Source organism: Muscardinus avellanarius (genome assembly GCF_963383645.1).
Source record: "Muscardinus avellanarius genome assembly, chromosome: 12".
Lineage (NCBI taxonomy): Eukaryota > Metazoa > Chordata > Mammalia > Rodentia > Gliridae > Muscardinus > Muscardinus avellanarius.
This window is the reverse complement of record NC_137798.1, coordinates 78,090,409-78,107,059: the sequence shown is the minus strand read 5'-3', so window position 1 is coordinate 78,107,059 and position 16,651 is coordinate 78,090,409. Positions and strand designations below refer to the sequence as shown.

At 45.4% G+C, this 16,651-nt stretch overlaps 1 protein-coding gene across 1 annotated transcript; it reads right to left on the bottom strand.

The window, feature by feature from the left end:
• Positions 1-6,789: 6,789 nt before the first annotated feature.
• Positions 6,790-14,581, bottom strand: LOC308271442 (peroxisomal succinyl-coenzyme A thioesterase-like; the record flags this gene model as incomplete). Its single annotated transcript, XM_080707799.1, has 3 exons — positions 6,790-7,392; positions 8,834-9,036; positions 14,122-14,581. 3 exons carry the CDS (start codon positions 14,579-14,581, stop codon positions 6,790-6,792), a joined length of 1,266 nt encoding a protein of 421 aa, XP_080563925.1.
• Positions 14,582-16,651: the final 2,070 nt, after the last annotated feature.

Below are 16,651 nucleotides of genomic sequence, written 5' to 3'. Positions count from 1 at the left end.
GTGGTTGCACCAACTTGCAGTCCCACCAACAATGTATTAGAGCTTCTATTTCTCCACACTTATTCCCACTTACTGAAAACCTGAAAGCCAGAAGGTGAGTAACATTGACAAGATGATTCACTCACAACCATTTTTTTTTTTAAATAGAGGTCACTTGGGTCTGGAAATCTGCCGAGAGATTAGGTGAGGCAGCGGCAGCTTCTATTGCTTCCTGGCCACACAGTTGAAGAAACCCGCTGGCTCTTTGCTGTGAAGTAGGCCCCAGTTCCAGGCCTGCTGTGCAACAGGCTCCGGGCCCGGCCTTGCTGGCTCCAGACCTGGCCTTGCCACCTGGCAGGCTCTGTGGGCATGACATTTACAGAGGTTCCTATTTTCCTCCATATATATATATGTTTTAGTAGGAGAAAACAGCATGTGTCATTTGTAGAAGCTGAGAGCCCAATTCCCTAGCAGCAATGGATTTTATCTCCCCACTGAAAGTGGAGGCTCACAGCCTCACCATAGAGAGCGGGATCTGCTGCTCCAAGCACACCCTGACCCCCAGCACAGCATAGAATAGCACAGCGGCCATAAACTGAGGTCTCCTGGGACCTCCAGCACAGCGAATCAGCCCAGCAATGCAGGCGGGGCTCCCTCCAACTTGCCCGGGACATTTTTTTTTATATAGTATGTTGTCCAGAATTCCTGCACATGTGTGGCAAGAACAGTCTACTTTGGGGGAGATATTTTAAAAAATTCAAGGTGGTTTGGATTGGATCTTCCTGCCTCTCCCAAATACTGGCTGCCATCGCTACCTCCATTTTGGTCCATTTCTGCAAAACTTTTTCTTACATAGTATGTTGTTCAGAGTTCCTGAGCATGTGGGGCAGGAACAGTCTACTTTTGGAGAGATTTCTTCAAAAATTCAAGGTGGATTTGGTTGGATCTGTCTGCCTCTCCTGAATACTGGCCGCCATCACCACCTTCTTGGTCTCTCCTAGAGTATGTTGTTAAGTATTCCTGTGCATGGGTGGCAGGAGCAGTCTATTTTCTGATCTCTTCTGGGATATCCCTCCAAAAATCACTTTTCTTTTTTTCTTTTCTTTTTTTTTTTTTTTTTTTTGTGGTACTGGGATTCCTGGAAGCCCTTCTACCTCCAGGCTACACTCCCAGACCTATTTTTACATTATTATTTGAAAACAGGGTCTCCGAAGCCAGCCTGTGCGGCTGACTTTGAACCTGCGCGATCCTCCTGTCTCTGCCTCCCAAGCACGGGGATTACAAGTGTGCGCCACCACACCCGGCTCAAAAATCACTTTTCTTGCAGTGGCGGGCGCCGTGCTGCAGTCTTGCCTCTAATTCCCCTCTCTCCTATATTTCAGATAGGATGTGATGACTGAAAATGTTTCTGTGTGTTGTCCCAACTAGCTATTAAAATCTGTTGTCCAGAGTTTCTCAGGGGGATGCATAAACTATTCGGCTGCTACTAACCATCACTGCTGCGTCATGGTTGCTGCTGCAGCTGCAATTGCAGCTGCCGCCATCTTCCTTCCTCTTCAATATTTTTTAACAAAAGAAAACAGTAAGTGTCTTTTGCAGGAGTTGGGAGCCCAACTACTTAGTAGCAATGTGTTTTATCTCCCTGCCAAGAGCAGAGGCCCACAGCTTTACCAGGAGAGTGCATGCGGCCCCAGCTGTGAAGAGAAGCGCAGCAGCCAGGAGCGCCCTTGGCTCCTGGGACACACAATGCTGGCCAACCTGACTGCAGGACTCTATCTGACACGCCCCAAACATTTTTCTTACATAGTATGTTGTCCAGAGTTTCTGAGCATGTGGGGCAGGTGCAGTCTACTTTTGGGAAGATTTCCTCAAAAGTTCAGGGTGGATTAGAATGAATTTACCTGCCTTTCCCCAATGCTGGCTGTTGCCGTCACTTCCATCGTGGCCCATCTCCATCTCCGGAGCATTTTTCTTACATAGTATGTTGTCCAGAATTCCTGAGCATGTGGGGCAGGAGCAGTCTTTTTTGTTTTTTTGGAAGATTTCTCCAACAGTTCAAGGCATGTTGGATTGGTTTTTATCTACCTCTCCCGAATACTGGCCACTGCTCCTCCACCTTCTCCACAATCTTGGTCCGTCTCTTCTTTCTTATATTTTATTTTATTATTTATTATTTATTTTTTGGTGGTACTGGGGTTCCTGGAAGCCCTTCTACCTCAGGGCTACACTCCCAGACCTATTTTACATTTTTTTATTTGGAAACAGGGTCTCTTAAGCAAGCGCGGCTGGCTTCGAACCAAGCGCAGGAATTACAAGTGTGCGCCACCATGCCCAGCTGTTATTTTAGCTAGGAAGTCATGGCTATAAATGTCTCAATATATTGTTCCAATCAGATATTAAACCAAAATCTGATGTCCGGGGTTTCTCAGAGGAATACCTGTCCTATTTGGCCACTGCCAGCTATTGTTGCTGTGGCTGCCATCTTTCCGGAAATCCTTAATTTACATTTTGAAACTGGGTCCTGCTAAGTTGCTGAGGGTCTCACTAAATTGTTGAGTCTAGAGCCAGGTGTGGTGGTACATGCTTGTAATCCCAGTACTTTGGAGGATGCAACAGGAGGATCATAGGATTGCAGACAGCTTCAAGTTAATGAAGAATTTTTGCAAAAGTTAAAGTAAAAACAGCATTGCATCAGAAAGGATGCAGGGTGTGTGGCTCAGAGGCAGAATGTAGAATGCCCCTGGGTTTCATACCCAGTAACTTCAAAAAAAAAAAAAATTTTTTTTTCTCTTGGATTTATAGTCATGTGCTTAGGCTAATGAGTGACCACATCAGATCTTATTTCACATCCTGCTTCTAGGAGTAGTCCTTGGAAAATCATAGTGTGACAATCTTAGAAGAATCATTCTAGCCAGGTGTGGTGGCACATGCTTGTAATCCCAGTACTTGGGAGACTGAAACAGGAGGATCACAGATTCGCAGCCAGCCTCAGCAATTTGTCAGGCCCGCTGCAACTTAGTGAGACCCTATTTCAAAATAATTAAACATAGGGCTTGGAGTATAGCTTGGAGGTAGAATGCCCCTAGTTGTGAGGTGCATCACCCTGAAACACAGGAAGAACACTTGGACCTGGATGGAGCCTTAGCATGGTCTACTATCAATGGGAATGTGGGCCCTTAAAGGGAGGATGCTTATGTTTTGCATGTAAAGGAATGTGTGGTCAGAAGGCAGATTGTACTTTCCAAAGATGGCTCCAGTGTTTCCCACTGGACATACCCTTGCAGAACTGTGGCATTCTCCTTTCAAGAGAAAGACTCTGTGTTCTCCTTGTGCTTGGGTCAGCCTTTATGACTGCCATGATCAACACTTAGAGCAAGCTATGTAGCTCCTAAGACAAGGTCAAATTAAGGCCATGAAATTCTGCCTTTTTTATTGTCTTGAGATTCTTACTTTTAGAACTTAGCCTAAGTAGCCAGTGAAAATGCCCAAATGGAGAGCAACTGAGAATGCTGCTAGCCCACAGCCCTGAGTTCCCAGTTGACAGCTAGGACCAACATCCCTACTATGAAATAGGTCCTCCCGGCCCCATCAGTGCCACTTGGCGATTCATTCCTACTGAGTCCTGTCTAATTGACAGAGTCTTGAGATAAATAAATGGATATTGTTTTAAGCCATTAGTCTTTGGTGTGGTTTGTGTGGGCACTGTGAGGTCTGGCTGTGAGGCTTGGCCAAAGGAGGTGGAGAAAACTCCAGTAGTGTGTGTGTGTGTGTGTGTGTGTGTGTGTGTGTGTGTGTGTGTGTGTGTTGTAGGGGTCGTCTCTAACCATCCTCCTTTCCTCCAGCCCATAAACCTACCCACCTGTCCAGCCCCCTGTGTAGAACACCAATGGAAAAAAGCCAAGACTGTGTAACTACCCCTTTTTCCTAATGCCCCATAAAAGCCCCTAGTCCATAAGACAGGGGCCCCTGACTCATGAACTTCTCTCCCAGTCAGATGCCGCCTCCCAGATTTATCCCCAAATAAATCTTGTCCCAGTATTTACCAACATATGATATTTACCAACAGTTTGTTACACACAATAGACAACAGAAACAAACCCCAAACATAAGTCACCTAAAACAAGAACACTCATTTGTTTGGTTCACGATTACTCATTTTGGATGGGGCTTGAGAGGGACAGCTCTGTTCTGCAACAGGGCATTCTAAGCATTTGCTGGAGAGATTCAGATATCTAGGGCTGAATCGTCTGATTTCTGGTTTTTGTTTTTTTCCTTTTCACTTACTTTATTGACACTAGGCTGAGATGGTCTACAGTCTCACCTCCATTGGGAATGTCACAGGAGTGCCTACAAGTGGCCTCTTCCTGTGTTTTGAGTGGTGTCTCTTCAGCTCCACCCAACAGATTAGAACAGTTAAAAGCCCGTGAAGGCTGGAAGGGAGGGGGTATAGGTCCCATAGTTTTTTAGGAAGTGGCAAAGTTATAGCTATGTTATAAAAGTACCATAAATGGTTTTACAGGGATATGTTAAGGATAATTCATTCATTCATTCATTCATTCTCTCTCTCTCTGTGTGTGTGTGTGTGTGTGTGTGTGTGTGTGTTTTGCTGGGATTGAAACCAGGAACATTCTACCTCTGAGCTATACCCCCAGCCAGACTGCTTTTTTTCTTCCCTCCCCTCCCCTCCCCTCCCCTCCCCTCCCCTCCCCTCCCCCCCTCCCCTCCCTTCCTCTCTCTCTCTCTCTCTCTCTCTCTCTCTCTCTCTCTCTCTCTCCCTTCCTTCCTTCCTTTCTTTTGAAACAGGATCTTGATAAGTTAAGGAATGCCTCCATAAGTCATTGAGGCTGGCTGCAAACCTCTGGTCTCAGCTTCCTAAGTGTTGAGATTTCAAGGTGTGCCATCATGCCCAGCTAAAGATAATTTTCTTTGTGTTTATCCTGTCCATGCTTAGAGCTTCTTGAATATGATGTTTGATGTCTTGGACATCAACTTTAAAACTCATTTTCATTGAATGGGCCTGTACAATGCTCTATAGCACTGATATAAAAAAAAGTTTAAGTCGGGCATGGTGGCACACGCTTGTAACCCCAGCGCTTGGGAGGCTGAGACAGGAGGATTGCACAGGTTTGAAGCCAGCCTCAGCTACTTAGTGAGGCTCTCAGCAACTTGGTGAGACCCTGTTTCCAAATAAAGTATAAAACCAGGTCTGGGAGGATAACCCAGAGGTAGAAAAGCCCCTGGATTCCACCCCCAGTACCTACCACAATAATATAAATAAATAAATAAATACATAAATAAATTAGAATGATTCTTTTTTTTGTTTCTTTTTTTGTGGTACTGGTAATGGAAACCAGGGCATTGTACCTTCAAGTTATACCTCCAGCCCTATTTTATTATTTATTTTCAAACAGGGTCTCACTAAGTTACAGAGGGCCTCACAAGTTGCTGAGGCTAGCTGTGAACCTGTGATTCTCCTGTCTCAGCCTCCCCGGTACTGGGATTACAAGCATGTTCTACAACACCTGGCTAGAATGATTCTTCTAAGACTTACACTATGATTTTCCAAGGACATCAGTCATTCACCACTGAAGCAGAATTGAGACTGTTCAATAGGCAGATGCTCCCAACTCCTCTTCTCTTAAAGGATTATTCTCTGATTTTTATAATAAAAAGGTCAGTTGCCTTACCTTATATCAACATACCTCTGCATGACTTTGACCAATAAATATTCTACCCTGTTACCACTGGTTGGAACATTGAATGACCAATCTCTTACAGTAAGGGAAAAAGTCACCTAGTATTAAAACTCATCTAAGCTGGGTGAGATGATGCATACCTGCAATCCCAGTATTTGGGAGTCTGAGACAGGGGGATTGCAAGTTTGAAGCCAGCCTCAGCAACTCAGTGAGGCTTCCATCAACTATTTCCAAATAAATAAAAAGGCACCAGGCATGCTAGAGCATGCTGTAATCCTAGTACTTGGGAGGCTGAGACAGGAGGATCATAGGTTCTTGACCAGCCTTAGCTAGTTAGTGAGACCTTGTTTCAAAATAAAGAATAAAAGCTGGGTGTGGTGGCCCACGCTTGTAATCCCAGGACTTGGGAGGCTGAGACAGGAGGATTCCACAGGTTCAAAACCAGCCTTAGTTACTTAGAGAGGCTCTCAGCAATGTAGTGAAACCCTGTTTTTAAATAAAATATAAAAACATAGGTCTGGGAGTGTAGCTGGTGGTTAAAAACAACAACAACCCTGGGTTCCATCCCTAGTAACACACACACACACACACACACACACACACACACACACAGAGAGAGAGAGAGAGAGAGAGAGAGAGAGAGAGAGAGAGAATAAAATAGGGCTGGAGGTATAGCTCTGAGGTAGAATGCCCCTGGGTTTAATCCCTAATACCACACACACAAAAAAATAAATAAATAAAAAGGAATAGGGGTGTAGGCTGAAGGTAGAATGCCCCTGGTTTCTATTCCCAGCACCACCAAAACTAGATATATAGAGATAGATAGATAGATAGATAGGGAAAAAAAACCAAGAAGAAAATACAAATTTTAATAGTAGGAATGATGTTTTACTTTCTTGCACTGTATATGTCTGAGTCTTCTACCACAAGCACTTGTTACATTAGCAAAATACTGTGTTGACAAAACATATTCAGTAAAGTGACATAAAATCCACCATTAATACCAAAGACATGAGCTTAATGTCATCCAAGGGACAATGGATTCCCATAAATTTCCTGAACATTAGAATCTGATCTTGAATCTCTTGTCAAAACAGACAAATGGACAAATGCATTACAGTCTGGAGGAAGCCCTCCTGTGGCTGCCTCCCAGGTGTTGGTAGAAGAAGGATATAATTTGCTTCCATGCATCTACCTGGGCCTTAGAATGAGCCCTGACCTCCCCACCCCAGAGCACAGGTTTGTTCAGTAATTTGTGCAGAGAAGCAGGGCACATGGGGAAGTAAGGAGGCTCGATGTAATGTCCAGTTCCAGGGTAAGAGATGATCAGGGGCTTTTCCTTTCCATGGGCCTGTAACCGCTCAGAGGCTATTTGCGCGTATAAGCCGCTCCTCCAGTTATGGTCATCCTGACCAACAATGTAGAGGATGGGCCCCTGGGCCTTCTCTATTGGAATCATACTGGGGTTCTCACATCCTACAACATCATTCCGTATATCCACAATGTCCAGAATGCCTGAGAAAGCAACCTTGACTCTCCTCAGGTCATAGCCCAATGGTGGGATCTTTGTCTCCTTGTAGTATATGGATCTGTTTCCACTGAACCCAGATCCATTGATAGAAACTGTGGCTGATACATTCTTCAAGAATGAGGCCATTGAGAGACAAATATCAGCTCCTAGGGAAATGCCCAAAAGCCCAATTCCGGGGCCCTTTACCTGCAAGAAAAGAAGAGAGAAGAGACAAAAATTTATCCAATAAAAAAATGCAACTTGAAATGCTGCTAGCACAATGTCAGCCAACAGAATTGAATATCTGGTTAAACAGGTAGCAAACAAATCTTCAACTCATTGGCAAATGTCGGAACTGCTCATAGATGTTCAGAGAATGGTTCAGTGGAGAATGCTGAGCCATGGACCCTGTCAAGTTCAGGGCCTCCCCCATTCACGTGGGCCTGATCCACATCTTTCAGTGGATAGTATCCAAGTGTTTGGAACCAAGTTCTATTCCAAGATGTGAATCATTAATCTATGCCAACCAAATATGTTGGCAAATGATTGACTTTACTGAAGCAAAGCAAGATACACAGTCCAGTTCAAATATCTGGTTAAACAGGTAGCAAACAAATCTTCAACTCATTGGCAAATGTCGGAACTGCTCATAGATGTTCAGAGAATGGTTCAGTGGAGAATGCTGAGCCGTGGAGCCTGTCAAGTTCAGGGCCTCCCGCATTCAAGTGGGCCTGATCCACATCTTTCTGTGGATGGTATTCAACTGTTTGGCACCAAGTTCTATTCCAAGAGGTAAATAATTATCTGGGTGTGGTGGCGCATGCTTATTATAATCCCCGTGCTTGGGAGGCAGAGACAGGAGGATCGCCCAGGTTTGAAGCCAGCCTCTCTGGCTTAAGAGACGCTGTTTCCAAATAAAAATATAAAAATAGGTCTGGGAGTGTAGCCCGGAGGTAGAAGGGTTTCCAGGAACCCCAGTAACACACACACAAAAAAGATGTAAATCATTAATCTACTTCAACCAAATATGTTGGCAAATGATTGACTTAACTGAAGCAAACAAGATACATAGTCCAGTTCAGTAGCTGTTAACCTCCAAAAGGGGTGGGCAAGCTCTGATGTAAATGTGAGGATATAGATCATGCAAATATAATGAGAAGCTGAAATCCTATTACAACAGGAATCTTTTTTTTTTTTTTTTTTTTTTTTTTGCGGGTCTGGGGATGGAACCCAGGGGCATTCGACCTCCGAGCTACACCCCCTGCCCTATTTTTTTTTATTCTTTATTTTGAAACAGGGTCTCACTGAGCTGCAGAGGGCCTCACTAAGTAGCTGAGGCTGTCCGCGAACCGCGATCCTCGGGTCTCAGCCTCCCAAATCCTGGGATTACAAGCGTGCGCCACCACGCCCGGCTTCAACAGGAATCTTAATATTACTAAAAGAAATTCCATGTGGATTTTATGATTAATTATATATCATGAATCTGTTTGACAGAGTAAGTGTAAATAATGGGCACCCAAAGCCAAGGAAGTCTGCAAAAGAAATCTCCCCTGGGAAGACGGAGCAGCAGCACTGCACCTGGTGTAGGTGAACCCCTCTGTGGAGCAATTTCTAGAGAGACTGATTATATAAAGAAAAGCAGGTGAACCTGGGGGTGTTGAAGCATGTAGCACAGGGCTTCTTCAAAGTAGTCCAGGTGGAAGTTGTTGAACTCCTTGGGGAGATCTTCAAAGTCATAAAAAGCTAGAGCCAGTGTGGCAAAGCCATGACCAGCTAGAAGGCTGGCTCGATATTCCAGCAGACCGCCTCCAGTACCATGGATGTCAATGACTCCTGGGAAGGGCCCGGGTCCTAGAGAGGAGAAGAGCATAAAGGGAAGGCATTACATAGGTAGGACCCATCACAGTCCGTACATGGTTGCGGTAACTCTCCAACTCCCTCAGGGGAGCAGTTGCCCTTTGTCTTTCTCTTGGCTCTTTCTGTGCAGGGGCTGTGCTAAAGATAACCTAATGGCCCAGACCAACTTGTTGAAGGATAGAAGAAACAAAATTGGTAGGAAGGAGACATAAGGGAAACAAAAGAAAATGAAACTTTATTTTATTTTTGTAGTATGGAGATTGAACCTGAGGACATTCTACCTCTGAGATATACCCCAGCCCTATTCTATCATTATTTTTTAAATAGGGTCTTGCTAGGTTGATGAGTTTTATTATTTGCTGAGGCTGCCCTCAAACCTGTGATCGTCCTGTCTCAGCCTCCCAAGTACTGGGATTATAGGCATACATGGCCATTCCAGGCTCAAAATGTGACTTTAATACGGAGGCCTGAGACAAGGCCTGTTAGACCCAAAAGTCCCAGAGGAATTTATTTATTTTTCTTTTTTTTTAAATTAGGATCATATTGAAAATGGCATACATTCATACTGTGCTTGGTGCCCTTTCCTCCTCCCACTTCCCCCCTCCCAACAATGAGTGTCCAGGTTGACCATGCTACATTCATACTTTTACACATATTTGAATGTAGCTCCTCCATTAATCAACCTTAGCTGTCTTCCTCTCCTCCCCTCCCATTCTAGCTTTGCTGGGGTTTCCCCTCCATTATTTGGAGTTCCTGTCCCAGAGGAATGTAAATGTTACCCTGAGCACTGAGGACCACCCTCAGGGAGGGATTTGTTAGATGGTATTTATCACAGAAAAGAGGAATCTTTTTGGGCACCACCCAAGAGAGCAATGTTCTCAACCAGGCTGGTAGTTATTGAATAGTTTAAAAGTGCTGGGTATGTTAGTGCACACTTGTAATCCCAGCATTTGGGAGGCTGAGACAGGAGGATTGCTGTTCACAGACAGCCTCAGCTACTTAGTGAGACCCTTTGCAACCCAGTGAGAACTTGTTTTGAAATAAAGAATAATAAATAGGGCTAAGGGTGTAGCTTGGAGGTAGAATACCCCTGGGTTCCATCCCTAGTACTGCAAAAAAGAAGAAGAAGAAGAAGAAGAAGAAGAAGAAGAAGAAGAAGAAGAAGAAGAAAGAGGAGGAGGAGGAGGAGGAAGAGGAGGAAGAGGAGGAGGAGGAAGAAGAAGAAGAAATAGTATTTGGGGTGTATCTTGGAGGTAGAAAGAAAAAATAGTTTAAAAGTTACTGGCAAAGCCAGGCAGGCACACACTTATAATTCCAGCATTTGGGAGGCCAAGACAGGAAGATCCGGATTCACGGACAGCCTCAGCTACTTAGGCTTTTTGCAACTCTTTAAGACCTTGTTTCAAAATAAAGAATAAAAATTAGTGCTTCAGCCTGGCATGGTGGCGCATGCTTGTAATCCCCGTGCTTGGGAGGTGGAGACAGGAGGATTGCGCAGGTTCAAAGCCAGCCATACTGGCTTAAGAGACCCTGTTTCCAAATAAAAAAATATAAAAATAGGTCTGGGAGTGTAAACTGGAGGTAGAAGGGTTTCCAGGAACCCCAGTACCACCAAAAAAATAAAAAATAAAAAAAAAATAAAAAAATTAGTGCTTAGGGTGTTGCTTAGAGGTAGAATGCCCCCTGGGTTCCATCCCCAGTACTACAAAAAAGAAAAAAGAAAAAAAAAAAAAAAGAAAAAGTTATAGACAGTAGAGATCAGGACTGGACCAGGAACACTTCGTGACTACTGGCTGAGGTCATCCTCATGTACCTCCTGCCTACCCCTCAGGAAAGTCCCCAATAAAAGAAGAGTCCTGCTGGGCGCAAGCTTGTAATTCTCCCACTTAGAAGGTTGAGACAGGAGGATCACACAGGTTCCAAGCCAGCCTCAGCTACTTAGTGAGGCTCTCAGCAACTTAGTGAGATCCTGTTTCCAAATAAAGTGTAAAATAGGCCTGGGAATACAGCCCAGAGGTAGAAAAGCCCCTAAGTTCCACCCCCAGTACCTAAAAAAAAAAAAAAAAAAAAAAAAAGTCCTGCTGGGCACAGTGGTGCATGCTTGTAATCCCAATACTTGGGAGGCTGAAACAGGAGAATCACAGGTTCAAAGCCAGCCTCAGCTACTTAGTGAGGCTTTCAGCAACTTAGTGAGACCCTGTTTCCAAATATAAATAAATAAATAAATAAATAAATAAATAGGTCTGGTGGTATAGCCTGGCGGTAGAAGGTCCCCTATACAATAAATAAATTAAAGAAAGAAGGAAAGAAAGAAAGAAAGAAAGAAAGAGAGAATATTGCATTCCCAAAGGCTTTTCTCTCACTTTTGGAGTAGCTTGCATTCTCCTTTGAATGTCTATTTCCTACTATCCTAATAAATTTCTGTCTGCCTCTGATTGGCACATGGTAAAATTCTTTTCCATCACTTAACCAAAGATCAAAACCCTTCCCCCTTGACAAACTGACCTCACCTGGTTCCACCAAAACTGACCCCCCGTGATTGCACAAACCCAGCTTCCCTTGCTTTGCAGGACTTTGAGGTCTTTGCAAACCCCTCCCCTATCAGCAGTACTCTCACCCTGTCCTTTGCAGCTGATGGAGTGGGAGTACTTTTGGCCTCAGCCCATCTGCTTGGCAGATGTTGTAATAGCATTTGCTCCCTGATCCACATCAGGCCTAGTTCCTCTCCACATTCAACCTTGTGTATCATTATAGAACATGAAGAATTGTCTGTCCCTCGCTGAGCGTGATGGCACATGACTGTAATCCCAGTACCTGGGAGGCTGAGACAGGAGGATTGCAGGGTTCATGCATGGTCAGCAATTTTGCAAGGCCTTCTGTAACTTAGTGAGACCTTGTGTTACAGTTTGGGATTCACCATGGATCCTTTTTCTCAGCCCAGTAGAGAAATATGAAGCTGGAAATCCAGTTGCAAAGTAAAGAGGTTTATTTCAAAACGAAAGTTAAAAAAAATCCACATTGAAGGAATGTGGCAGTTTCTGAAAAAGAGACACTGCTGCCCCCTGGATCTTCAGGGTTTGTTTCTGAGTCTTATTTCTTTATCTCAGGAGAACTGGCAGCTAGAACTGGCCAGGCTCTCACAACAGGGTATGTTTTTATCAGTAACTGGGTGAGGGGATACATGGTGTTTTCTCAATTCCCATGTAAGTTTCAGTGTCTATAACTCTTTAGGTCCTACTGTCTCTGTTTATCTTTGTTGCTCTGCCAACACCCTGCTTGATGGATGTAGCAGTACAGGAATCATCTACCTGTGATCAGCTCACTTATTTTAAAATAAAACAGGGCTGGGCGTGTAGCTCAGAGGCAGAATGCCGCTGGGTTCAGTCCCTAGTACCACACACAGAGAAAAATTGTTCTCTTTTTTTTTAAATTTTATTTATTTATTTATTTATTTATTTATTTTGGTGGTACTGGGGGTGGAAACCAGGACTTTTCTACCTCCGGGCTATACTCCCAGACCTATTTTATATTTTATTTGGAAACAGGGTCTCACTAAGTTAAGAGCCTCACTAAGTAGCTGAGGCTGGCTTGGAACCTGTGCGATCCTCCTGTCTCAGCCTCCCAAGTGCTGGCGTGTGCCATCACGCCTGGCAATTGTTGTCCTTTAAAAAATAATTCTAAGTTATTTAGTTCTTTAGTGGGCAGTCCCTGAGTCACTACTAAAAAGAGAAACATGCTTCTGAGAGGACAAATTCAAAACAGGGTAATTTGGCACTGATTCATTATTATTATTTTTATTTATTTATTTATTTTGGTGGTACTGGGGTTCCTGGAAGCCCTCTAACTCCGGGATACACTCCTAGACCTATTTTTTTAATATATTTTTGAAACAGGGTCTCTTACGCCAGCACGGCTGGCTTCGAACCTGCGCGATTCTCCTGTCTCCACCTCCCAAGCGTGGGGATTACAAGTGTGCGCCACCACGCCCGGCGGCACTGATTTATTATTAAACCCTCCTTTTGCTTCAATGGTGAGTTATATGCAGGGTTCAAAGAATCATAGGTTATTCTAAGGGAGAATAACAAATCTTTTGTTACTGCATACATGGTGGACGGAATTTCCTTAGTGTTGATTGAGAGTGCTACTGGGGTATGGGGCAAAGAATTAAGAATGCAAAACAGAAGTTGGGCATTGTGGTACACACTTGTAATCCCAGGATTTGGGAGGCTGGGATCAGAGGGTTTGTAGCTAGCCTCAGCTACCTAGTGAGGCCTTTTGCAACTTAGTAAGACCCTGTTTCAAAATAGATAATAAAAAGTAGAGCTAGGGATGAAAGTCAGAGGTAGAATGCCCTTCTGGGTTCAATCCCCAGTATCACCCACACATACACAAAGATTTAAAACATGCAGGTGAGGTGATGCTTACCTATAATCCTAGTACTTGGGAGGTTGAGACAGGAAGACACAGGTTCAAGAACAGCCGCAGCAATTTAGCAAGACCCTGTTTCAAGAAAGAAAGGCGACTGGGGGTGTAGCTCAAAGGTAGAACATTTCTAGGTTCAATGCACAGTATCCAAGGGCGCGGAGGGGTAAAATAGCTGGATGTATTGCAACAACCCCGGAGGTATTTTGTGTAGGGACATTTCAGATGTCTAGGCAGAGAGGAAAGAAAAATACCCAGAGTTGGCTTCTAGTGAGCCTGGCACTAGAATGAAGTGTGTTCAGCACACAGGTCACTGAAGAAGTGGAGAAGCAGCCCCGTGTGCCCAGAACAGAGAGGGACACAGGACTGTCTTGACTTCCCTGACTGTCACCTTTCCCCCAAGGTTTGGAGAGTCTACAGGGGCAGCGATCAATAACAAGTGAGCCTGTTTTTTCATCTGTAGAATAGCAGTATCCACATCATAGGGACATTACCGAGATTAAGGGAGACAATGCAAATAAAAGGCAGTGTATAAGAGAGCCTAACATATCAAAATATGATAGAGGGACCACTGACAGGGGCCAAACTCCAGCTAGAACTGCGCGGGAATCTAGCTGAGGCCAGGTCCTGAGCTGACTCCAGCGCAGCGCGACTCACCTGGCGGCAGGAAGAGCGTGGCCCGCACCCGGCCCGCGCGCACCGGCAGCCGCCGCACGCCGGGCGCCATGAAGTGGCGCTCCAGCCCCGCGCTGGCCAGCAGCCGCCCGGCGTCGGGCTCGTGGCCGTCCAGCAGCTCCAGCCGCACGACGAAGGGCGTGCGCACGTCCCGCTTCAGCAGGCGCCAGAACGGCCTGTCGGGCTCCAGGGCCCAGAGCAGCCCCATGGGCTCCAGGCCCGCGAAGCTGCCGCCCAGCGCGGGCGCGCGCGCCAGGTCCAGCTCGCCGCGGGCGTCGGCGCGGTAGCGCGCGTGGGCCCGGAAGCGCGCGCCCTTCTCGTCGCGCAGGCACGCGCGCAGCGTGAGCGGCTGCCCGGGCGCCAGGCCGCGCGCGGCGATGCGCAGCGGCTCGTCCCAGCAGCCGCCGCCGGCGGGCTCCAGGCTCAGCGTCGCCCCCGCCATGCCTGGCCCGCCCGCCCCTCTTCGCACCGGGGAGTCCAGACGAGGCTTGGAGCGCCCGGCGGCCGCGCAGACCCAGGGCTCGCCCGCAAGCTCACACCCAAGGACTCCAAGGAGCCGGCTCCGGTCCGCGGGGGTCGGAGGTGGCGGCTGTGGGCGGAGCCGGGTCAAGGCCACGCCCCCTGGTTGGAAGGCAAGTTGTTGGGTGGTGACATTAGACTTGAAGGAGATCAAGCCAAAGTCAGGTCACTCCGCGAGTTTGGGGCAGTTTTGTTTTTCTTAAACTTTTACATAAAGTGTTACTTTCTCTAGAGTTGTTTTGGTCTATTATGACAAATACCTGCTATCAGGTAACTTATAAAGCAGAGGATTTTACTTCTTACAGTTTGGAGACTGGGAGGCCCAGCTTCGAGGGGCCTACATTTGGCTGGGGGTGTAGCTTGGAGGTAGAATGCTCCCGGGTTCATCCCCAGTACGGGGGAAAAAAATTATCTCCTTCCTATCCTGCTTAGCCAATAAATAGTCCTCTCCCACCGCCCCCAAAGGTGCAGGCCCCTCAGTTATCTCTGCTTTGTAAGCTTTTTGTAACTTTGCCCGGCTCACACTTGTAATCCCAGTACTTGGGAGGCTGAGACAGGTGGATTGCGCAGGTTCAAAGCCAGCCTCAGCTACTTAGTGAGGCTCTCAGCAACATAGACCCTTTTTCCAAATAAAATATAAAGTAGATCTGGGATACATGGTATTGCCCATTTTGAAGTTCGAAGCATGTATCGCTTACCTGTGTCCTTGGTGAGTATATATTTTTTGGTTTAATATAGCTCGTTTTTTCATCTTTTAACTTTAGTCTAAACTATTGTGAGAATCTCTATAATTCTTTTTGTAAGTATAGGTGTTTGTATTTTAACATTCAGTGTTCAGCTGTGCTAACAGTCAACTTTTAGCTAAACAATGTTAACCCTGGCTGCAGCCCTTGGCTGACAACTTAGAGACAGAGAAAAGGATTTTATTGTTCTTCTTAAGTATGAAAACGTGTTCTTATTAGCAGTTAAAATTGCCCTTATTAACAATCAATACAAGCTCAATCCCCATCAATCCCCATTAGCGAGGAGGTGCACTCATCTTTTTTCTTTTTGTTGTTTTGTTTTGGTTCTGGGGATTGAACCCAGGGACATTCTACCTCTGAGCTACACCCCTAGCCCTTTTACCATTATTATTTTTATTATATTTTATTTATTTTATTTTTGAAGCAGGGTCTCACTAACTTGCTAAGGCTGGCCTGGAACCTGCTATTCTCTGTTTTAGGCCCCAAATTACTGGTATTATAGGCGTTTATCACTGTGCTTGTGCGTTAATTCATTCAATCTTTTTTGATTTAATACTGGGGACTAAACTCAGAGGCCTGCTACCTCCAATTTATACCCCTAGCCTTATTTATTTTTTATTTTTGTGGTGATACTGGGGATGGAACCCAGGGGCCTTCTACCTTTGGGCTACACTCCCAGACCTATTTTATATTTTTTATTTGGAAACAGGATCTCTTAAGCCAGCTGAGGCTGGCTTCGAACCTGCATGATCCTCCTGTCTCAGCCTCCCAAGCGCGGGGATTACAAGCATGTGCCACCACGCCCGGCTTTATTTTATTTTTTATTTGGAAACAGAATCTCACTAAGTTGCAGAAGGCCTTACTAAATTGCCATCACTGGCTTCAAACTTGTAATCCTCCTGTCTTAGACTCCCAAGTACTGGGATTACAAGCACATACCTGGATTTTCTTTCTTTCTTACTTTCTTTTCTTTTCTTCTGAGAATTGAACCCAGGGGTGTATGTTCTAGCTCTGAGCTGCAACTCCAGCCCTATTTTATTTTTATTTTCATTTTTGCGGTATCAGGGATGGAACCCAAGGGCATTCTACCTTTGACCTACACCCCCAGCCCTATTTTTCAGTCTTTATTTTGAAACAGGGTCTCACTGAGTTGCAAAGGGCCTAAGTAGCTGAGGCTGTCTTCAAACCTCCGCAATCCTCCTGTCTCAGCCTTCCAAATGCTGGGATTACAAGCATGAGCCACCACCCCC